The sequence below is a fragment of the Grampus griseus genome (genome assembly GCF_964374135.1).
Source record: "Grampus griseus genome assembly, chromosome: 13".
NCBI classification, from domain to species: Eukaryota; Metazoa; Chordata; class Mammalia; order Artiodactyla; family Delphinidae; genus Grampus; species Grampus griseus.
In genome coordinates this window covers 47709006-47732804 of record NC_139007.1, presented here as the reverse complement: position 1 = coordinate 47732804, position 23799 = coordinate 47709006, and the positions used below count along the sequence as shown (strand labels likewise).

Sequence of the window (23799 nt, the reverse complement as noted above, 5' to 3'; positions counted from 1 at the left end):
AACATTTTAATTTGGTATTTTTACTAAAGAAACAGAGTTTTAGAATTAGGGTTGATTATATATTTTTTATCTGCATGTTTACAAAACTGTATTGGTAATTATTTAAAGTATATCACGTTAGTTAACAGCACATCAGCTCATTTCAGAATATCTTTCGAAAACGAGATTTGTTGGAATTTAAATGTTACATTGAGTTGCAGTTGACTTAACGGTTTTGCATCCTAGTTACTAATATGATTTTACTGCATTATCTGAATTAAAGTCTGAATCAGTCTAAAATTCATTTCCCTCTCTTTGCAGATCACGTATCAGTTGGAGGACTTGGAGACAGCTTTTATGAATATTTGCTAAAGGCATGGTTAATGTCTGACAAGACAGATCTACAAGCTAAGAAGATGTATTTCGATGCTGTTAAGGTAAACCCAAATTTAAATCATCGTTGCCACTCAACTAACTTATAACTTGCATATTAATCAAGCTTTAATGAAAAAATGGAATACTACCTGAGTGGGTTAAAAAATGTTTCCAGTTAGATAGAGTTCAATATGTGCTAATATAATTATAACAATAATAATCATACTTGATAATGTTTAGTTCTAATAGCGTAGTTAAAAGTTTTTTCCATGGTTCAAACCTCAGTTAAGATTCACACATCTTAAAAAGGGTATTTTTCTTCAACAAGTATGAGTTCCTATTAGAGTCACAGTTAAAATTATGGAGAGGAAAAAATCCTGAATTTATTATATATTCTAAAAATTGAGGAAGTTAAAATTGCCCGAGATTACAGACAATGCTAATGGTTACCTCCCTTTGAAGTAAACTTACCTCCAGAGATAAATAGTACTTTCAAACAAAAATCTGCTAGCTTCCCTGGTGGCGCAGTGGTTGAGAGTCCGCCTGCCGATGCAGGGGACACGGGTTTGTGCCCCGGTCCGGGAAGATCCCATATGCCGCGGAGCAGCTGGGCCCATGAGTCATGGCCGCTGAGCCTGCGTATCCGGAGCCTGTGCTCCGCAATGGGGAGAGGCCACAACAGTGAGAGTCCCGCGTACTGCAAAAAAAAAAAATCTGAACTAACCAAACTAATATTTAATTGAAGATTATTAATAGTTTTCAAAGGTCCTTTGTGATGGAGGAGGAATGAGAGTGAATAAATATTTGAATTACCTTCTGTGTACTAAGTAGTGTGTTAGGTAGATACTTTATGTAGTGTTTGTTTCCTTAAATAGTTTTTTTTAATTTTTATTTTATATTAACAATGTTGTGTTAGTTTAAATAGTTCTTTTTTAAGTGAAGTGTAGTTGATGTATGATATTATGTTAGTTTCAGGTGTACTATATAGTGATTTGACATTTGAATATGTTATGAAATTATCACCACAATGAGTCTAGTAACCGTCTGTCCCCATACAAAGTTATTACAATATTATTGACCATACTCCTTATGCTGTATATTGCATCCCTGTGGCTTATTTTATAATTGGAGGTTTGTACCTCTTAATCCTCTTCACTTATTTCTCCTGCTCCCTCATCCCCCTCCCCTCTGGCAACCACCCATTTGAACACTTAGGTTGCTTCCATTTCTTGGCTATGGGAAAAAATGCAGCAGTGAACATGCAGGTGCATATATCTTTCCATATTCGTGTTTTTGTTTTCTTCAGATAAATACCCTAAAGTGAAATCGCTGGATCGTATGGCAGTTTTATAGTGGCTGCACCAATTTACAATCCCAAAATAGTGCACAAGGATTCCCTTTTCTTCATATCCTCACCAACACATGTTATTTGTTGTCTGTGATGATAGCCATTCTGACAGGTGTGAGATGTTATCTCATTGTGATTTTCATTTGCATTTCCCTGATGATTAGTGATCTTGAGCATCTTTTCATGTGTCTGTTGGCCGTCTCTCTGCCTTCCATCTTCTTTGGAAAAATGTCTATTCAGGTCTTTTGTCCATTTTAATCTGGTTATTTGTTGAGTTGTATGAGTTCTTTGTGTATTTTGGATATTAATCTCTTATCAGATATATTTTCAAATATCTTCTCCCATTTAGTAGGTGGCCTTTTCACTTTTTTTTTTGTTGTTAGTTTCCTTCACTGTGCAAAAGCTTTTTAGTTTGTTGTAGTCTCACTTGTTTATTTTTTATTTTATTTTCCGCCCCTGAGGAGACAGATCAAAAAAAAAATATATATATATATACACACACACACACACACACACACACACACACACACATATCGATATGTGTATATAGATATATATATATATATTGCTAAGACCAATGTCAAAAGAGTGCACTGCCAGTGTTTTCTTCTAGGAGTTTTAAAGTTTCAGGTCTACACTTAAATCTTTAATCAATTTTGAATTTATTTTTATATATGGTGTGAAAAAGTAGTCCAGTTTGATTCTCTTGCATGTAGCTGTCCAGTTTTCCCATCACCATTTATTGAAGAGGGTATCTTTTTCTCACTGTATATTCTTTCATCCTTTATCATAGATTAATTGACCATATAAGCATGGGTTTATTTCTGGGCTCTCTATTCTGTTCCATTGATCTATGTGTCTGTTTTTGTGACTGTACCGTACTGTTTTTATTACTGTAGCTTTGTAGTATAGTTTGAAAAGAGAGAGTCTAATACCTCCAGCTTTGTTCTTCTTTCTCAAGATTGGTTTGATTATTTGGGATCTTTTGTGGTTCCATACAAATTTTAGAATTATTTGTTCTGGTTCTATAAAAAATGTCTTTGGTATTTTGATAGGGATTGCATTGAATCTGTTGATTGCCTCGGGTAGTATGGTCATTTTAACAATATTTATTCTTCCAATCCATGACCATGGTATATCTTCTCATTTGCTTGTGTTGTCTTCAGTTTCTTTCATTGATGTCTTATACTTTTCAGAGTACAAGTCTTTTACCTCTTTGATTAGATATATTCCTAGGTATTTTACACTTTTTATGCAGTCATAAATGGGATTGTTTTATTAATTTATCTTTCTTATAGTCTGTTATTAGTGTATAGAAATGCAACAGATACCTGTATATTAATTTTGTATCCTGCAATTTTACTGAATTTATTTATTAGTCCTTTTTTTTTTTTTTTTTTTTTTGCGGTACGCGGGCCTCTCACTGTTGCGGCCTCTCCCGTTGCGGGCCACAGGCTCCGGACTTGCAGGCTCAGCGGCCATGGCTCACAGGCCCAGCCCCTCCGCGGCATGTGGGATCCTCCCGGACCGGGGCACAAACCCGTGTCCCCTGCATCGGCAGATGGACTCTCAACCACTGCGCCACCAGGGAAGCCCAGTCCTGCTTCTTTGGTAGTGTCTTTAGGATTTTTCTATATATAGTATGTCATCTGCAAAAAGTGACAGTTTTACTTTTTCCTTTCCAATTTGGACTTCTTTTATTCTTTTTCTTGTCTATTTGCTGTGGCTAGGCCTTCCAAAACTATGTTGAATAAAAGTGACAAGAATGGGCATCCTTGCCTTTTCCTGATCTTCTTGCTTTCAGCTTTTTATCATTTATTATGCTGTTGGCTATAGATTTGTCATATATGGGCTTAATTATCTTGAGGTATATCCCCTCTGTATCTACTTTGTTGAGAGTTTTTATCATAAATGGATGTTGAATTTTGTCAAAAGCTTTTTCTACATCTATTGAGATGATCATATGAGTTTTATTCTCCAATTTGTTAATGTAGTATAGCACATTGATTGATTTGCAGATATTACACCATCCTCACATCCCTGGGATAAATCCCACTTGATCATGGTGTATGATCCATTTCATTTATTGTTGAATTTGGTTTGCTAATATTTTGTTGAGGATTTTATCATCTATGTTGATCACTCATATTGGCCTGTATTTTTTTTGTTTGTTTTGTTTTGTTTTGTTTTGGTATCAGGGTAAAACTGGCCGTATAGAATTTCAGAAGCATTCCTTCTTCTTCAGTTTTTGGAATAGTTTGAGAAGAATAGGTGTTAACTCTTCTCTAAATGTTTGGTAGAATTCACCCATGAAGCCAACTGATTCCAAACTTTTGTTTGTTGGAACTTTTTTTTATATTACTGATTCAGTTTTTTTACTGGTAATTGGTCTATTAATATTTTCTATTTATATTTCCAATTCCATCTTAGGAGATTATATATTTCTAGGAGTTTTTTCATTTCTTCTAGGTTGTCCATTTTATTGGCATATACATGTTCATAGTAATCTCTTACGATCCTTTTTATTTCCATGGTATCATTTTAACTGCTCCTCTTTCATTTCTGATTCATTTATTTGGGCCCTCTCTTTTTTTCTTGATGAGTCTGGCTAAAGGTTTATCAATTTTGTTTATCTTTTCAAAGAACCAGATCTTAGTTTCTTTGATCTTTTCTATTATTGTGGTTTTTTGGTCTCTATTTTATTTATTTCTGCTCTACTAACTTTGGGTTTTTGTTCTTTTTCTGTTTCCTTTGGGTGTAAGTTTAGGTTGTTTATTTGAGATTTTTCTTGTCTCCTGATGTAGGCTTGTATTGCTATAAACTTCCCTCTTAGAACTGCTTTTTCTGTGTCCCATAGATTTTAGATCAGTGTGATTACATTTTCACTTTTCTCCAGGTATTTTTTTATTTCTTCTTTGATTTCTTCAGTGATCCACTGGTTGTTGCTAGTGTACTGTTTAGCCTCCACATGTTTATGTTTTTTTTGCATTTTTTCTTGTAGTTTATTTATAGTCTCATAGCGTTGTGGTGAGAAAAGTTGCTTGATATAATCTCAGTTTTCTTAAATTATCTATTTATTAAGTCTCTTTGGTCTAATGTGTCACTTAAGGTCAGTGTTTCCTTATTTTCTTTCTGGATGACCTGCCTATTGATGTGAGTGGGATGTTTAAGTCTCTTACTATTATTGTGTTACTGTCAATTTCTCCCTTTATGTCTGTTAATATTTGCTTATGTATTTAAGTGGTCTTATGTTGGGAGCATATATATTTACAATTATTATATCTTCATCTTGGATTGATCCCTTGATCATGTAATGTCCTTTTTTGTTTCTTTTTACAGTCTTTGTTTCAATTCTGTTTTGTCTGATATGGTATTGCTTCCAGATTTCTTTCCATTTCCATTTGCATGGAATAACCTTTTTTATCAGTCTGTGTGCCTTTAGATCTGAAATGAGTCTCTTGTAGGCAGCATATATATGGGTCTTGATTTTTCATCCATTCAGCCACTCTATGTCTTTTGATAAGAGCATTTAGTCCATTTACACTTGAAATAATTATTATACGTATGTACTTTTTGCCATTTTGTTCATTGTTTTCGTAGTTCTTTTTTGTTTCTTTCTTATTCTTTTGCTCTCTTCCCTTGTGATTTGATTACAGTCTTTAGCTTTATGTTGTGTTCCTTCCTCTTTTTTGAGTGTGTGTATCTATTATAGGTTTTTGGTTTGTAATTACCAAGAGGTTCATATTGAACATCATTTATATGTATATATGATTATTTTAAGTTGATGATCTCTTAAGCTTGAATACGTTCTAACCACTCTACATTTTTATTTCCCCCACCACATGTAATGTTTTTGATGTCATATTTTACATCTTTCTGTTTTGTGTATCCATACTACTTATTATGGATATATAAGATTTTACTACTTTTGTTTTTTAACCTTCTTACTAGCTTTATGTGGTTGATCGACTACCTTTACTATCTGCTTGTCTTTACCAGTGATGTTTTTCCTCTCATAATTTTTATATTTCTAGTTGTGGCCTTTTCTTTTCTGCTTAGAGGAGTCCCTTTAACATTTCTTATAAAGCCAGTTTAGTGGTGCTAAATTCTTTGAACTTTTGCTTGTTTGTAACTCTTTATCTCTCTTTCAAATCTGAATGATAACTTTGCTAAGAAGAGTATTCCTTGTTATAGGCTTTTCCCTTTCATCACTTTTGATATATTGTGCCACTCCTTTCTGGCCTGCAGTGTTTCTGCTGAGGAGACATCTGATAGTTTCATAAGAGTTTTCTTGTAGGTAACTAGTTGCCCTTCTCTTGCTGCTTTTAAGAGTCTTTATCTTTAATTTTTACCATTTTAATTATGATGTGCCTTGGTGTGTCTTGTTTGGGACTTTCTGTGCTTCCTGGGCCTGGATGTTTGTTTCCTTTCCCAGGTTAGGTAAGTTTTTAGCCATTGTTTCTTCAGATAAGTTCCCTGTCCCTTCCTGTCCCTCTTCTCCTCCTTGGACCCTGTAATGCAAATGTTAGTATGCTTGATGTTGTGCCAGAGATCTCTTAGATTAACCTCACTTTTTAATTTCTTTTTTTAATCTCCTTTCTGTTCAACTTTGTGTGATTTCTACTACTCTGTCTTCCAGATCACTAATTCATTCCTCTGTATCATCTAACGTACTGTTTATTCCTTCTAGTATATTTTTTTATTTCCGTTATTGTGTTCTTCAGCTCTGTTTCTTCCTAATATTTTCTAACTCTTTGTTGTTGAAATTCTCACTGTATTTATCCATTCTTCTCTTGAGTTCAGTGAGCATCTTTATGATCATTACTTTGAACTCTTTATCAGGTATATTGCTTATCTCTACTTTGGTTCTTTTTCTGAAGCTATGTCTTGTTCCTTCATTTGGATCATATTTCTCTGTCTCCCCCTTTTCCCAATTCTCTATGTTTATTTCTATGTGTTAGGTAGGTAACTTACATATCCTAATCTTAGAGAAGTGGCCTTATGTGGGAGATGTCCTGTTGGGCTCAGCCTCTTACATAGTTTAGATATGAAATTAGAATTTTTAAAAAATAATAATAATAGGGCTTCCCTGGTGGCGCAGTGGTTGAGAGTCCGCCTGCCGATGCAGGGACATGGGATCGTGCCCCGGTCCGGGAAGATCCCACGTGCCGCGGAGCGGCTAGGCCTGTGAGCCATGGCCGCTGAGTCTGTGCGTCCAGAGCCTGTGCTCCGCAACGGGAGAGGCCCCAACAGTGAGAGGCCCGCATACCGCAAAAAAAAATAATAATAATTCTTAGGGGAAAAAAATGGATATTTGTAATTCCAGTGATGTTGCCATTGTTCTAAAGTAAGTGTCCCTAAAGGGAATTCTGGGTGATTTTACAATAGACCAACTTAATTGTTTAAATATAAATACAACTTGCACTGCTCTAGTTGACTGGATTTAATATTACGTTGGTTCCCTCCAAGGTCAGTAATGAACTTTACTAAGTAGAGCAGACACAACTCTTTACTATTTCACATATAGGAACCAGACACCTTAGTTAGAACATTGGCCTTCATTTCACACAGCCCTTAAAGGACATGATAAACATTAAAAGCAAACTAGGATATGGTCCATATGGCCTCTCAGGTTTATTTTTCTTCATTCCTATGAGGTTTCAGGTTTTAAACCAGGGAGTTCTCCATACAGTATGGTTTCCATTATGTCATTTTTAATTACAGTCCTGGCAGACATTTTAATTATTCTAATTTTAAAGTGGCCCCCTAGGATCTTGATGTTCCAGGAAAGACAACTTTAAAATACTCTTTGAAATACTTTTCCTCCCATTTTGAGAACTATACCCACACAGCTTTTAGCACATTGTATTTAGACAAACCATTGACAGGAAAATCCATTAAGAGCAAATGAAGTCAAAGTGTTTCCTCTTTCTCTTAATAGTAAAAACACTTTCAATCCATTGTGTGTTTTCAACATAGAAAGCAAAGCTAGAACAGTTACGCTTCTGATTTTAAGAAGTAGTCGTGTCTTACATAGTAAAGTTTCTTTGTATTGCTTGTACTTTAAAATATCATTATTATGAAAGAGAGGATGCCTTACAATATTGTTCTGGACAGTTGAGTTACTGGAGATGTAGTCCATCAGTTTTAGCTTCCAGTGCATTTTGGAAATCATTTAATCCCAGAGTGGCATGTTTTCTTTCGTTGTGTTAATAACGAAATACTTTGAGTTTTCAACTGGCTGTTATGGCCTCATCTGGAGGCCATACTAAGAATCCATAGTGGTGGTTGCTCATGCTGCAAGAAAGTCCATTGGAGTGAATGATACCTGGGCAGGTGATGTATTAGGCATTTAGGATTCTATAGGCACAGCCAACTAATTTTTTTCAAATATAGAAGGATGAAATCACAAAATATACAATACTCTTTTTTCCTAATCAATTCTCTGTAGGCTTGACACAAAATTTTTTAGAGCCACTAAAGACTGTTTTTTCCTCCTGTATATTTATTTACATTTCCCATTGCCACACAAACATTGTTTTAAAAGTCTTGGAACGTCGTTGTAATTTATTTTGAGAGATAGCAACTTGGTCAGAATCATGCCAAAAATAATATAGTACTTTATTCAGGATCTGTAACAGGGTAATAATATTTCCCTAATGCATGCTCAAAAGCTATTACTCTTGCCATGTAGAAAGAATAATTTCTTGGGTGATGAACAAGTATCTGCTTGAAGGACTTTACTGCAATTTGTGCTATGAGAAGTATAAATAGCTAAGATGTTCAGTTGCATTAAATAAGAATGAAATATTAATGTAATAACTAGACCATCAATAAAATTAGCTTAACCACAGTTAATGTGCACAGTAGTGCGTTCATTTATTTCTTACCATCTTGGTTTCATTTGTTTATTTCCAATAAAGGAAGGAGAGGTTTTATCTACCTATGCATTCATTTTCATTCATTCTTCTGTATCACAAGTTTTGTCTCTATCTACCACAGGCATGCCTTGGAGATATTGTGGGTTCAGTTCCAGACCACTGCAATAAAGTGAATAACACAGCAGAGCAAGTCACATGAAATTTTTGGTTGCCCCGTGCATGTAAACTTAATATTTACACTATACTCTAGGCTGTTTAATGTACAATAGCAATATGTCTAAAAAAACAATGTACTTACCTTAGTTAAAAAATGCTAACCATCATCTGAGTCTTCAGTGAGTTGTAATAGTAACGTTAAAGATCACTGATACAGATCACCCTAACGAATATAATAATAATGAAAAAGTTTGAAGTATTGCAGATTATCAAAATGTGACATCGAGACATGAAAAGAGCAAATGCTGTTGGAAAAACAGTGCTGATAGACTTGCTTGACACAGGGTCACTGCAAAACTTCCATTTGTGAAAAATGCAGTATCTGCAAAGCACAATAAAGCAAGACTCAATAAAATGAGCTATGCCTGTATTCCCAAATGTGATTCCTAAAATCCTCTCTTTTTTTATAATAGTATAACAGTTATAGACACAATCATAGCCCTTCTCCTTCCAAGAAGTAATTGGGGCTGTAGGGGAGCATTTCCTGTTAAAGTAATTAAAAATAGTAATGCCAAGCACTTACACTACAATTTCGGGGTTTTTTTTTTTAAAAAGGGCTTATTTTATTTTGTTTGTTCAAAAGAATATCAACAGTCCTGGGGCAGAAATAAAAGGTGTTTAACAAGCCACTTTTGTAAACATCATTTCTCCCAAATTTACAGACCTTTATTCTTTTTTAAAAAAAAATACTTATTCATTGTATATTAATGTTTTTTAAAAGAATTATTAAGGAGGAATTTAATTCATGTGTTACCACAGTGGAGATGTAACGATTATAAATGACCTTTATCAAGTGCTAATCACAGTACTGACTGCTTTATAAACAAAATATTGCAGTTTTCACAGTGGATACTACTATTCCCATTTTATGCATAAAGACACTGAGATTTAAGGATACAGTAAGCAAGTTACCCACAAAGTTTACAGATAGTAAGTGTCAGAGCTGGAATTTGAAGCCAAGCAATCTGATTGACTCAAGAACAGCTCCTTTTTCCCACTCTGTTTTGCTACCCCTCCAAGCCTAAGAGAGAGAAAGGAGGGGTAATACCACCAGCCTGGATTTTATACACAAATATGGTCTGTTCACCCTTCATGGTAGAGCCTGTGCTTTGTGTTGTTTCTCCATTTGTGAAAATGGAAATGCAGTAAAGCAGCTCCTACCACTATACCAGTGGCCTGTCTTTGAAAAGGAAACAGCTTTTTCAGCATGAGGACTACAGGTGTTTGGGCATGCAACCGAGAGAAGCCTACTGGGCTGGCCCAACAGTGTTCATTATAACTAACCAAACTAATAAGGCATAGACTAGAGGACATATACAGAGAGCAATAACATGAAATTTCAGGTCGAATTGGATTTGTAGTAACAAACTCAAATCAATCGTGAGTGATGTTTTATACTTTTTTAATGTTGTGGTGTTTTTAGTATAAATCTGAGAAGAGATTACAAAACGTTGAAAATCAGTATTATTTTCAGGCAATTGAGACTCACTTGATCCGGAAGTCACGTAACGGACTGACTTACATCGCAGAATGGAAAGGGGGCCTCCTGGAACACAAGATGGGCCACCTGACCTGCTTTGCGGGAGGCATGTTTGCCCTCGGGGCAGATGACGCTCCTGAAGGCCTGACTCAACACTACCTTCAACTCGGGGCTGAAATTGCCCGTACCTGTCATGAATCTTACAATCGCACATGTGAGTGTTACTCTTCATACACAGTCTATGTGCTTTTTATTTCATTCAGTAAGGAACTTTGTCCATTTTGTCCATTTGTTGCCATCAAAAGAACATCCACCATGCCTGATGAAACTTGATGATCATGATTAATATCTTAAAGGAATTTCTATTTTTACTTTAAGAGGCATTACTCTTCTATATAAAAATATTTACCTTTAGTTTACCAAGAAACAAAAATCCAGGCCATAAAGGGTTAAGTCTGTCTTAACTTATTGGCCCTGCTTTAGGTAAATAACATTGGGTGAGAGTCTCTATCCCAGTACAAAAGAAACTTGGTATGCTATAAACCATTATTAATCTTCCCAGAATCTCCATGAAATATATGATGAGTCTGGAGGCCTTCTTATAAAAATAGGAGTTTGATGTACAAATACTAAATAACCTTTATGACATAATGACTTAGAATTCTCAACCACTGATTTTCTAGCTCACTAATAAGGTGGTGCTTTACACCTACCCATTGGGTGCTCAGTAAATGGTGGTTAAATGAAAGAAAATAAGGGATCTTTACCATTTTCTAAAATGGACTCTTTTCAATGAATAAATTATAAAGGTATATTGAATATTGCTTATTATACAGTGTTTATAATTATTTCTTAAAATGATTGTTTTGGCACCTCTCTTGAATGTTGTAAGGTACTTTCTAGTTTCATTTAAGTTATAGACACTAAACATTGTCTAGGACAATAACCTTTGTCCTCCATTACATCTCCTTTAGTTGTGAAACTGGGACCAGAAGCTTTCAGATTCGATGGCGGTGTTGAAGCCATTGCTACGAGGCAAAATGAAAAATACTACATCCTACGGCCAGAAGTTGTTGAGACTTACATGTACATGTGGCGACTGACTCATGATCCAAAATACAGGAAATGGGCCTGGGAAGCTGTAGAGGTGACGTTTTAGTTTGCTTATGTTTCTTATAGAAAAATGTCTATGGGGGGCTTCCCTGGTGGCACAGTGGTTGAGAGTCCGCCTGCCGATGCAGGGGACACGGGTTCATGCCCCAGTCCGGGAAGATCCCACATGCCGCAGAGCTGCTGGGCCCGTGAACCATGGCTGCTGAGCCTGCGTGTCCGGAGCCTGTGCTCCGCAACGGGAGAGGCCACAACAGTGAGCGGCCTGCGTACCGCAAAAAAAAAAAAAAAAGAAAGAAAGAAAAATGTCTGTGGAAAAAATGTTCAGTCATACCTATAAATCTAGCATATCAACTTTTCTATGATTTTTAAAGTTTTGACCAGCCATTTTTCCATTCAAGACTGAGTGTTTTCAGTTAAGTCATCCTATATCCCTGACTTCAGCTTTGCTTTATGTAACAGTGATATAAATATACCTACTCTGGTGTTGAAGGAGAAATCTAGAAAGGCATATTATAAAATTAAGTTCTCATGACTATAAAAAAGGTGATCGGTTAATTCCACAAAGGATTACGGGCAACTTGGGAATAGTTACCCCAACCTGCTCTCTGTTTCAAGAAACCACTATGTGATTGCTTCTTTTAGTCTTTGGGCATGAAAATGATAAAATATGCTTTTAGTTAGAGTAACTTAGCTACTTAGAGCTAAATTTTAGAAAGTACCTGTAGAAGAGCTACTTTGTACAAGAATATTCCGACGCTAGTCTCAGGGTTCTCTGAATATCCATAAGCTTCATATCTGTCCAGTGTGTTATTTGAATTGTCTTTGTCACTTCTTGAGTCTCTTCCTGCTGAATATGGTGTATCATCTTCCTAAACTAATCTGTTGAACACTTTGTGTGCTGAATGCCAGCAGAGGCGCCCTTCAGGATATACATCAAGCAACGTCTAATTTTTTTTTTTCTTTTTTGCGGTACGCGGGTTCACGGGCCCAGCTGCTCCGCGGCACGTGGGATCCTCCCGGACTGGGGCACAAACCCGCATCCGTTGCATCAGCAGGCGGACTCCCAACCACTGCGCCACCAGGGAAGTCCACAACGTCTAATTTTAAGAGCTATTATTCCAAAAGGAGTGAGAGGGAATTCAGGGGATAAGAACAAGCAAATGCTTTAATTACATTCTCTTATTGTCTAGCGCTCTTTGTTAGAAAGTTATCTGTCTTTTAAAACCATTAGGAATAACTTCTCTCGGGAAATCTAAAATGAATATTGCCTTTATGTAAAATTTATCTGATATCTCAGGAAGCCATTGATGAATCTTGCTTTTTAACCCTCTTCAATTAATGTGTGTCTTATAACCAATTGTCAACCATTTTAAGTAATAGCAATTTTTTAGGCCTCTTTTTTTTGGCATAATTTTCTAATTATGGTTAGTCAGTTGTAATTTCAGTTTCTTTAAGTTTATGTTTTTTCCTCTGAAAAAAGTATATTAAAATTGAGGTTCATCTAAGCCTTGGTGATTGGGAATTATTTTGGTCTTCAATAGGCCAGCAAAGAAATTAAGGTTAATACTCACCTTGCAAATCAGTTTAAATTGAAAATATCAGTAATAACATATTTCATCAAATATAAAACACCATAACTGATAAGAAACACCATTTTATATGCCATTAAGAAAGCACAACACTACCAATTAAATTATGACATTGCCAATTTTAGAGACGTTAAAGTGTGAAAAGTATATAACAGAATTGATCAAAAGTGGAAGAAGTAAGTAAATACTGTCATGTGGGCAGGAAGATTCCATTTGCTTGGTTCTTTGAGGGGGGAGTGCATTGTTTTTTTGTAGGGTAATAAGGTTGATTTGATGTGTTAGGATTTTTATCTGTTAACCCCTTTTAGTGTAGCATATGATGTCAAATTGTTAACTTGTCACAACACAGGAATTCCCCTTGTTTTTGCCAGTAGTATCAATAACTTCTGTTAGAACTTGAGGTGTAGTGGGGAGGGAGGAGTGCTAGGGGCTCTTGGCCTTTTGTAAAGCACGGAGATCATAGACTTAGAACGTATGGCAGCCCTTTTTTTCCTGTGTCCCATCTCCGCAGCCCACCCTATGTCTCAGCTACGGCTGCAGTGAGCGGCACCCTGGTCTGTGGGCAGCATGACTTCCAGCACCCAGTCTTGTCAACTGTGCTGACTCAGAGCCCCTTCACAGGCAGCTGGCTGTGGTCTGGGAAGCCTGGGAGAGTCTGCAGCCCCAGGGGCAGCCCTCAGCCAAGTGAGGTTTTAGAGTTGATGGATAACTATCCAGTCTTGCTCCTCTGAAGAATAATTCTGAGATGCATTCTAGATAGTTCCTTAGAGGGTTTCCAGCGGGAGCAAGCCCCCCCATGCACACAGCAGTGACCTGCTCAACGTGTATTTCACTGGCCCTTCTCCCTTCCTTGTTTCACTCTCCCCACTCACTCGCTCACTTCCTGATATCACCTCCCCCAAAATCTCCCTGCATCCAATCCTTGTCTCATGCTCTGTTTTTAGAGGAACTCTTGCCCAGAGGCTGAGAGCCCCAGAACAGATTGTGGTGAAATGATGTTCTGATCAGACTAACCAGCCTGGTTACATAGCCACTTCCACTGTGGAAAAACTGTAAAACCAGGGCCTATTACGGGGGGCCCAGGAGAGCTGCTTGTCCCCAGCTTCACATCCCTAAAGTCTTAAAATTTAGACTTGACATGAAGGTTTTTCATTTTTTGAAAGTTAAAAATGCCTCTTCAGCATCCCCCCGCCTTTTTTCATTTTAACTTACCAAAAGCCTCAAAGAATAAAAATACCTAGGCCTCTCTAAACAGCTGAAAGGCCCCTGTCACTGTGCTAAGTGTGTCTTCATCTTGAGTTTTATTCGTTTTTTTTAAAACATTTTTATTGGAGTATAATTACTTTACAATGTTGTGTTAGTTTCTTCTGTATAGCAAAGTGAATCAGCTATATGTATACATATATTCCCATATCTCTTCCCTCTCGCATCTCCTTTCCATCCTCCTTATCCCACCCCTCTAGGTGGTCACAAAGCACCAAGCTGATTGCCCCGTGCCATGGAGCTGCTTCCCAGTAGCTATCTATTTTACATTTGGTAGTGTATATATGTCAATGCTACTCTCTCACTTCGTCCCAGCTTATCCTTCCCCCTCCCCGTGTCCTCAAGTCCATTCTCTACGTCTGTATCTTTATTCCTGTCCTGCCCCTAGGTTCTTCAGAACCATTTTTTTTTTTTTTAGATTCCATACATGTGTAGTAGCATACAGTATTTGTTTTTCTCTTTCTGACTTACTTCACTCTGCATGACAGACTCTAGGTCCATCCATCCACCTCACTGCAAATAACTCATTTCATTTCTTTTTATGGCTGAGTAATATTCCATTGTATGTATGTGCCACATCTTCTTTATCCATTCATCTGTCGATGGACACTTAGGTTACTTCCATGTACTGGCTATTGTAAATAGTGCTGCAGTGAACATTGTGGTACATAACTCTTTTTGAATTATGGTTTTCTCAGGGTATATGCCCACTAGTGGGATTGCTGGGTCATATGGTAATTCTATTTTTAGTTTTTTAAGGAACCTCCATACTGTTCTCCGTAGTGGCTGTATCAATTTACATTCCCACCAACAGTGAGAGAGAGTTCCCTTTTCTCACACCCCCTCCAGCATTTATTGTTTGTAGATTTTTTGATGATGGCCATTCTGACTGGGGTGAGGTGATACCTCATTGTAGTTTTGATTTACATTTCTCTAATGATAAGTGATGTTGAGCATCCTTTCATGTGTTAGTTGGCAATCTGTATGTATTCTTTGGAGAAATGTCTATTTAGGTCTTCTGCCCATTTTTGGATTGGGTTGTTTGTGTTTTTGATATTGAGCTGCATGAGCTGCTTGTATATTTTGGAGATTAATCCTTTGTCAGTTGCTTCGTTTGCAAATATTTTCTCTCATTCTAAGGGTTGTCTTCTCGTCTTGCTTATGGTTTCCTTTGCTGTGCAAAAGCTTTTAAGTTTCATTAGGTCCTATTTGTTTATTTTTGTTTTTATTTCCACTTCTCTAGGAGGTGGGTCAAAAAGAATCTTACTGTGATTTATGTCAGAGAGTGTTATATGTTTTCCTCTAAGAGTTTTATACTGTCTGGACTTACATTTAGGTCTTTAATCCATTTTGATTTTATTTTTGTGTTTGGTGTTAGGGAGTGTTCTAATTTCATTCTTTTACATGTAGCTGTCCAGTTTTCCCAGCACCACTTATAGAAGAGGCTGTCTTTTCTCCATTGTATAGTCTTGCCTTATTTATCAAAAATAAGGTGACCATATGTGCATGGGTTTATCTCTGGGCTTTCTATCCTGTTCCATTGATCTATATTTCTGTTTTTGTGCCAGTACCATACTATCTTGATTACTGTAGCTTTGTAGTATAGTCTGAAGTCAGGGAGCCTGATTCCTCCAGCTCCGTTTTTCTTCCCCAAGATTGCTTTGGCTATTTAGGGTCTTTTGTGTTTCCATAGAAATTTTGCAATTTTTTGTTCTAGTTCTGTGAAAAATGCCATTGGTAGTCTGATAGGGATTGCCTTGAATCTGTAGATTGCTTTGGGTAGTATAGTCTTTTTCACAGTATTGATTCTTCCAGTCTGAGAACATGGTATATACATGTCTCCATCCCTTTGTATCATCTTTAATCTCTTTCATCTGTGTCTTATTGTTTTCTGCATACAGGTCTTTTGTCTCCTTAGGTAGGTTTATTCCTAGGTATTATGTTCTTTTTGTTGCAGTGGTAAATGGGAGTATTTCCTTAATTTCCCTTTCAGATTTTTCATCATTAGTGTATAGGAAGGCAAGAGATTTCCATGCATTAATTTTGTATCCTGCTACTTTACCAAATTCGTTGATTAGCTCTAGTAGTTTTCTAGTAGCATCTTTAGGATTCTCTATGTAGAGTATCATGTCATCTGCAAACAGTGACAGTTTTACTTCTTCTTTTCCGATTTGGATTCCTTTTACTTCTCTGATTGCTGTGGCTAAAACTTTCACCACTATGTTGAATAACAGCAGTGAGAGTGGAAAACCTTGTCTTGTTCCTGATCTTAGTGGAAATTGTTTCAGTTTTTCACCGTTGAGAATGTTGTTTGCTGTGGGTTTGTCATAAAAGGCCTTCATTATGTTGAGGTAAGTTCCCTCTATGCCTACTTTCTGCAGGGTTTTTATCATAAATGGGTGCTGAATTTTGTTGAAAGCTTTTTCTGCATCTCTTGAGGTGATCATATGGTTTTTCTCCTTCAGTTTGTTAATATGGTGTATCACATTGATTGATTTGTGTTTATTGAAGAATCCTTGCATTCCTGGGTTAAAACCCAATTGAGCATGGTGTATAATCCTTTTAATGTGCTGTTGGATTCTGTTTGCTAGTATTCTGTTGAGGATTTTTGCATCTATGTTCATCAGTGATATTGACCTATAGTTTTCTTTTTTTGTGACATATTTGTCTGGTTTTGGTATCAGGGTGATGGTGGCCTCATAGAATGAGTTTGGGGTGTTCCTCCCACTGCTGTATTTTGGAAGAGTTTGAGAAGGATAGGTGTTAGCTCTTCTCTAAATGATTGATAGAATTCACCTGTGAAGTCATCTGGTCCTGGACTTTTGTTTGTTGGAAGATTTTTAATCACAGTTTCAATTTCATTACTTGTGATTGGTCTGTTTATATTTTCTATTTCTTCCTGGTTCAGTCTCAGAAGGTTGTGCTTTTCTAAGAATTTGTCCATTTCCTCCAGGATGTCCATTTTATTGGCATAGAGTTGCTTGTAGTAATCTCTCATGATCCTTTATATTTCTGCAGTGTCAGTTGTTACTTCTCCTTTTTCATTTCTAATTCTATTGAATTTAGTCTTCTCCCTTTTTCTCTTGATGAGTCTGTCAATTGTGTTTATCTTCTCAAAGAACCAGCTTTTAGTTTTATTGATCTTTGCTATTGTTTCCTTCATTTCTTTTTCATTTATTTCTGATCTGATTTTTATGATTTCTTTCATTCTGCTAACGGGTTTTTTTGTTCTTCTTTCTCTAATTTCTTCAGGTATAAATTTAGATTGTTTATTTTAGACTTTTCTTGTTTCTTGAGGTAGGATTGTATTGCTATAAACTTCCCTCTTAGAACTGCTTTTGCTGCATCCCATAGGTTTTGGGTCATTGTGTTTTCGTTGTCATTTGTTTCTGAGTATTTTTTGATTTCCTCTTCGATTTCTTCAGTGATCTTTTGGTTATTTAGTATCATATTGTTTAGCCTCCATGTGTTTGTATTTTTTACAGTTTTTTTCTTGTAATTGACATCTAGTCTCATAGCATTGTGGTCATAAAAGATACTTGATATGATTTCAATTTTCTTAAATTTACCAAGGCTTGATTTGTGACCCAAGATATGATCTGTCCTGGAGAATGTTCCATGAGCACTTGAGAAGAAAGTGTATTCTGTTGTTTTTGGATGGAATGTCCTATAAATATCAATTAAGTCCATCTTGTTTAATGTGTCATTTAATGCTTGTGTTTCCTTATTTATTTTCATTTTGGATGATCTGTGCATTGGTGAAAGTGGGGTGTCAAAGTCCCCCACTATGATTGTGTTACTATTGATTTCCCCTTTTATGGCTGTTATTATTTGCCTCATGTATTGAGGTGCTCCTATGTTCTGTGCATAAATATTTACAACTGTTATATCTTCTTCTTGGATTGATCCCTTCATCATTATGTAGGGTCCTTCTTTGTCTCTTGTAATAGTCTTTAATTTAAAGTCGATTTTGTCTGATATGAGAATTGCTTCTCCAGCTGTCTTTTGATTTCCATTTGCATGGAATATCTTTTTCCATCCCCTCACTTTCAGTCTGTATGTGTCCCTAGGTCTGAAGTGGGTCTTTTGTAGACAGCATATATACAGGTCTTGTTTTTGTATCCATTCAGCCAGTCTGTGTCTTTTGGTTGGAGCATTTAGTCCATTTACATGTAAGGTAATTATCGATATGTATGTTCCTAGTATCATTTTCTTAATTGTTTGGGGTTTGTTTTTGTAGGTCTTTTCCTTCTCTTGTGTTTCCTGCCTAGAAAAGTTCCTTTAGCATTTCTTGTAAAGCTGGTTTGGTGCTGCTGAATTCTCTTATCTTTTGCTTGTCTGTAAAGGTTTTAATTTCTCCGTGGAATCTGAATGAGATCCTTGTGGGGTAGAGTACTCTTGGTTGTAGGTTTTTCCCTTTCATCATTTTAAATATGTCCTGCCACACCCTTCCTGCTTGCAGAGTTTCTGCTTAAAGATCAGCTGTTAACATTATGGAGATTCCCTTGTATGTTATTTGTTGCTTTTCCCTTGCTGCTTTTAATATTTTTTCTTTGTATTTAATTTTTGATAGTTTGATTAATATGTGTCTTGGCGTGTTTCTCCTTGGATTTATCCTGTATGGGACTCTCTGTGATTCCTAGACTTAATTGACTATTTCCTTTCCCATATTAGGGAAGTTTTCAACTGTAATCTCTTCAGATATTTTCTCACTCCCTTTCTTTTTCTCTTCTTCTTCTGGGACCCCTATAATTCGAATGTTGGTGTGTTTAATGTTGTCCCAGAGATCTCTGAGACTGTCCTCAATTCTTTTGTCTTTATTCTGCTCTGAAATAGTTAGTTCCACAATTTTATCTTCCAGGTCACTTATCCGTTCTTCTGCCTCAGTTATTGTGCTATTAATTCATTCTAGAGAATTTTTAATTTCATTTATTGTGTTGTTCATCATTGTTTGTTTGCTCTTTATTTCTTCTAGGTCCTTGTTAAACGTTTCTTGTATTTTCTCCATTCTGTTTCCAAGATTTTGAATCATCTTTACTATCATTACTCAGAATTCTTTTTCAGGTAGACTGCCTATTTCCTCTTCATTTGTTTGGTGTGATGGGTTTTTACCTTGCTCCTTCCTCTGCTGCATATTTCCCTTACTCCCTGTTTTGCTTAACTTGCTGTGTTTGGGGTCTCCTTTTCACAGACTGAATTTTTGTAGTTCCTGGTGTTTTTGGTGTCTGCCCCCAGTGGGTAAGGTTGCTTCAGTGGGTTGTGTAGGCTTCCTGGTAGAAGGACTGGCACCTGTGTTCTGGTGGGTGGGGCTGGATATTGTCTTTCTGGTAGCAGGGCTACATCCAGTGGTGTGTTTTGGGGTGTCTGTGACCTTATTATGATTTTAGGCAGCCTCTCTGCTAATGGGTGGGTTTGTGTTCCTCTCTTGCTAGTTGTTTGGCATGGGGCGTCCAGCACTGGAGCTTGCTGGCCGTTGGGTAGAACTGGGTCTTAACATTGAGACGGAGATCCCTGGGAGAGCTCTCGCTGATTGATATTATGTGGGGCCTGGAGATCTCTGGTGGTCCAGTGTCCTGAACTTGTCTCTCCCACCTCAGAGGCGCAGGCCTGATCCCCAGCCAGAGCACCAAGACCCTGTTAGCCATATGGCTCAGAAGAAAAGGGAGGGAAAAAAAGAAAGAAAATAATAATAATAAATTAAATTAAATTAAATAATTAAAATATTTTTTTAATTATTAAAATAAAAAAATTAAGTAAAAAAAAAAAAAGAGCAACCAAACCAATAAATCCACCAACGATAAGAAGCACTAAAAACTATACTAAGATAAACATAAAAATCAGAAACAAGTCAGTCGCACACAGCAAACCCCAAGTCTACAGTTGCTCCCAAAGTCCACCACCTCAATTTTGGGTTCATTCGTTGTCTATTCATGTATTCCACAGATGCAGGGTACATCAAGTTGATTGTGGAGCTTTAATCCACTGCTCCTGAGGCTGCTAGAGAGATTTCCCTTTCTCTTCTTTGTTCGCACAGCTCCCTGGGGCTCAGCTTTGGATTTGGCCCCGCCTCTGCCTGTAGGTCGCCGGAGGGCGTCTGTTCTTCGCTCAGACAGGACGGGGTTAAAGCAGCAGCTGATTCGGGGCTCTGGCTCACTCAGACCCGGGGGAAGGAGGAGTATGGAATGCGGGGCGAGGCTGCAGTGTCAGAGGCCGACATGACGTTGCAACAGCCCGAGGCGCACAGTGTGTTCTCCCGGGGAAGTTGTCCCTGGATCACAGGACCCTGTCAGGGGCGGGCTGCACAGGCTCCTGGGAAGGGGGGTGTGGATAGTGACCCGTGCTCGCACACAGGCTTCTTGGTGGCTTCAGCAGCCGCATTAGCGTTTAAGCCCATCTCTGGTGTCCGAGTTGATAGCTGCGGCTCGTGCCCGTCTCTGGAGCTTGTTTAGGCAGTGCTCTGCTGCCTTCTGTGGACAGACAGGGAAGGAATCCCCTGTCGTCACGCACCCCAAAACAATGGTCTCTTGCCTCTTAGGCAGATCCAGACTTTTTCCCAGACCCCCTCCTGGCTAGCTGTGGCGCACTAGCCCCCTTCAGGCTGCGTTCACGCCGCCAACCCCAGTCCTCTCCCTGGGATCTGACCTCCGAAGTTTGAGCCTCAGCTCCCAGCCCCCGCCACCCTGGCGGGTGAGCAGACAAGCCTCTCGGGCTGGTGAGTGCTGGTCAGCACTGATCCTCTGTGCAGGAATCTCTCCGCTTTGCCCTCTGCACCCCTGTTGCTGTGCTCTCCTCCGTGGGTCCAAAGCTTCCACCCAGCCAACCCCTGTCTCCGCCTGCGAAGGGGCTTCCTAGTGTGTGGAAACCTTTCCTCCTTCACAGCTCCCTCCCACTGGTGCCGGCCTGTCCCTATCCTTTTGTCTCTGTTTATTCTTTTTTCTTTTGCCCTACCCAGGTACGTGGGGAGTTTCTTGACTTTTGGGAGGTCTGAGGTCTTCTGCCAGCGTTCAGTATGTGTTCTGTAGGAGTTGTTCCACGTGTAGATGTATTTCTGATGTATCTGTGGGGAGGAAGGTGATCTCCACATCTTACTCCTCTGCCATCTTCTGGACTAGTCTTGAGTTTTTTTCTCAGGACAACCTCATGTTGAGAAAAGGCATGCTGCCTGGGTCCAGGAAACTGAGGCCGCAGCTAGGGAGTCTGGAGCTGGGATTCGGCCCCCACCTCTAAAACATTAGATTGTCTTCTTGACTACTCTGGTTCACCACATCAGGATTGGGGGAGAAAAAGAATGAGTGGAGGTGATCTGAAAAGATGAAAAACGTTTGGGCAGTGCCTACCCCCCAAAAAACTCTTTTTTCTATAATAAAAGGAGTTTACAGAAATTTCTACAGGAGGGAGGGTTAGCTGTTATCATGCCTGGCCCTCTCTTTAGCTTATTTCTTTATTACCAAAAAACTTCAAGGGGCAAACCAAGAAAAACATCTGTGGATAAAATCTCTTTATTAAGGAGATGTCTAGAAATAGGATTTCATTATGTTCAGTAATAACAAATTTACCCATTTCTTCTAAATCTTGGGGTTTTTTTCCTTTTTTATAAATAAGTTTTGGCCTACTCCATGTATCTGGTATATGACTTTTTATCAAAAAGAACTGTTATCAAAAAAGAAGGAAGGAAAAATATAATAGGACCTGAAAGTTCCTTTCTTCAGGCTTTTCCCCCACTTAGCTCTTTGTCTGAAACCAAGAATATAATCGAAGATTTTTTTTAAGTTAATTGTTCTTATATTCCCCGGGGCTTTTAAACAGTACCAAACCAGGAGATGAGTGTTTTTTATTCACATAGCCTGCCAGTTAGATTTTCTTTCGCCTGGTAATTAAATGCTTCTCCTCTGGGCCCCATGCTCTCTCCCTTCTGCCCTCCAGCCCCAGGGTGCAGAATCAATATCCTCATTATCAGTGTCTGCAGATGGAAGCTGAGCTGTCAGCACCACATTCCTGCTCCCTGCCTTTGCCTCATCCGTCCCACGTTTTCTGGGCTCCACATGCTTAGAGCCGTGCTTTCCTCCAAAACCCTTTTCTAGCCAATGAAGATTTTTCTCAACTAACATGGCAGGACCTATGCCATATCTTGGTAGTTGAGCTAAATGGGAGGAAAATATGATGTAATTATGCACATAAAAAAAGAGGAACAGGGTTGTGATCTGTAAAAGAAAACTGAAAAATAAATGAATAATGACGTGAGAACCTAAGAGTAACATTTTTTTCATGTTTCCTATGTTTTATCTCATTAAAAATTTTAAGGGGCTTAGGCTTACACGTACTTTATTATTTTTGTCCACATTCTATGAATTAGAACCAGATTTCCAGTGACAGTTTGTATACAGTGGAAATCTTTATTTGACCTTTTAGTTATTAGAATTAATAGGATGTGGTGAATAGAAAATAACTTTCCTGGAGATGACTATGCCTGGTAACCAGCAAAGCAAACCAATGTAATTTCCAAATACAAAGAGCAGTCAGGTTAGCAGCAGCTGACAGAATGGAAGGCAAGTTATTTTAGGTGTTACCTAAGTTTTCGTTCCCACACTGCCCAACCCATGTCTCTTCCCATCTCTGACTGTAGTACTCATTGTAGTCAGGCAGCTGTAGAAATGTAGGCTCATTTCTCTCCTCGTAGTTACCAGTGGTTTCATCCCATCTTTCTTCCATCTCAGACTAAAGAAAAGAAAGATGTATTTCAGAAATGGATACCAGCCATGTTTTTTTCACTGCTTTCCATTTTCTCTTTTATATCTGTCAGTCACCAATATCACTCAGTACTCCAGTCAATTTTTTAAAAATAAGATATTCTGATGATAGTAGCAGCTGTTTTGGTTCCAGTGCACTTTCTCAACCAGCGGTTTAGAATCCCAGTTGACATGAACAATCTCTCTAGACCAGGGGTCAGCAAACTTTTTCTGAAAGGGCCAGAGAGAATTGGGCTTGGGGGCCCTATGCATTTACTCAACTCTGCCATTGTAGTGAAAAAACAGCCACACACAATATGTAAACAAGTGAGTGTGGCTGTGGTTCAATAATACCTTACTTACAAAAACAAAAAGCAGGCTGGATATAGCTTGTGGTCTGTAGTTGATGCATCCTGCTCTAGACCATAAAAAGAAATGGTAAAAATCACTGAAATTCCAGAACTAAATGTAGAAGTGTTTCCAATTAGATGAGATATACCGTCCATATGTCCTTTAACTTTTCATACTTTATTTGCATTTACATGTTATGGTTTTTTAAATTTTCACCTGAAACTATTGCAATCTATCATTCCATTTGAATCCTTATTTTAGTTAAATGTGACAATCTAATGGTAAAAATTTGTGACAGTCAGTTTACTGGAATGTGACCATTTTTTTTCCCTCCTCATTGTGATTTAGGCCTTGGAGAAACACTGCAGAGTGAAAGGAGGCTATTCAGGCCTCAGGGATGTTTACTTCCACAAGGAGAGCTATGATGATGTGCAGCAGAGTTTTTTCCTGGCAGAAACACTAAAGTAAGTAAAAATTA

The 23799-nt window shown here is 37.9% G+C and overlaps 1 protein-coding gene across 2 annotated transcripts in view; it reads left to right on the top strand.

Annotated features, from left to right (window-relative positions):
- MAN1A1 (mannosidase alpha class 1A member 1) overlaps window positions 1-23799 on the top strand; it is a 172871-nt gene that overhangs the window by 146065 nt on the left and 3007 nt on the right. For both annotated transcript variants that reach the window (XM_082668944.1, XM_082668945.1), the window contains exons 8-11: window positions 301-416; window positions 10274-10493; window positions 11254-11426; window positions 23670-23785. In XM_082668944.1, coding sequence (XP_082525070.1) covers window positions 301-416; window positions 10274-10493; window positions 11254-11426; window positions 23670-23785 — 625 coding nt within the window. The remainder of the gene's footprint in view (window positions 1-300; window positions 417-10273; window positions 10494-11253; window positions 11427-23669; window positions 23786-23799) is intronic.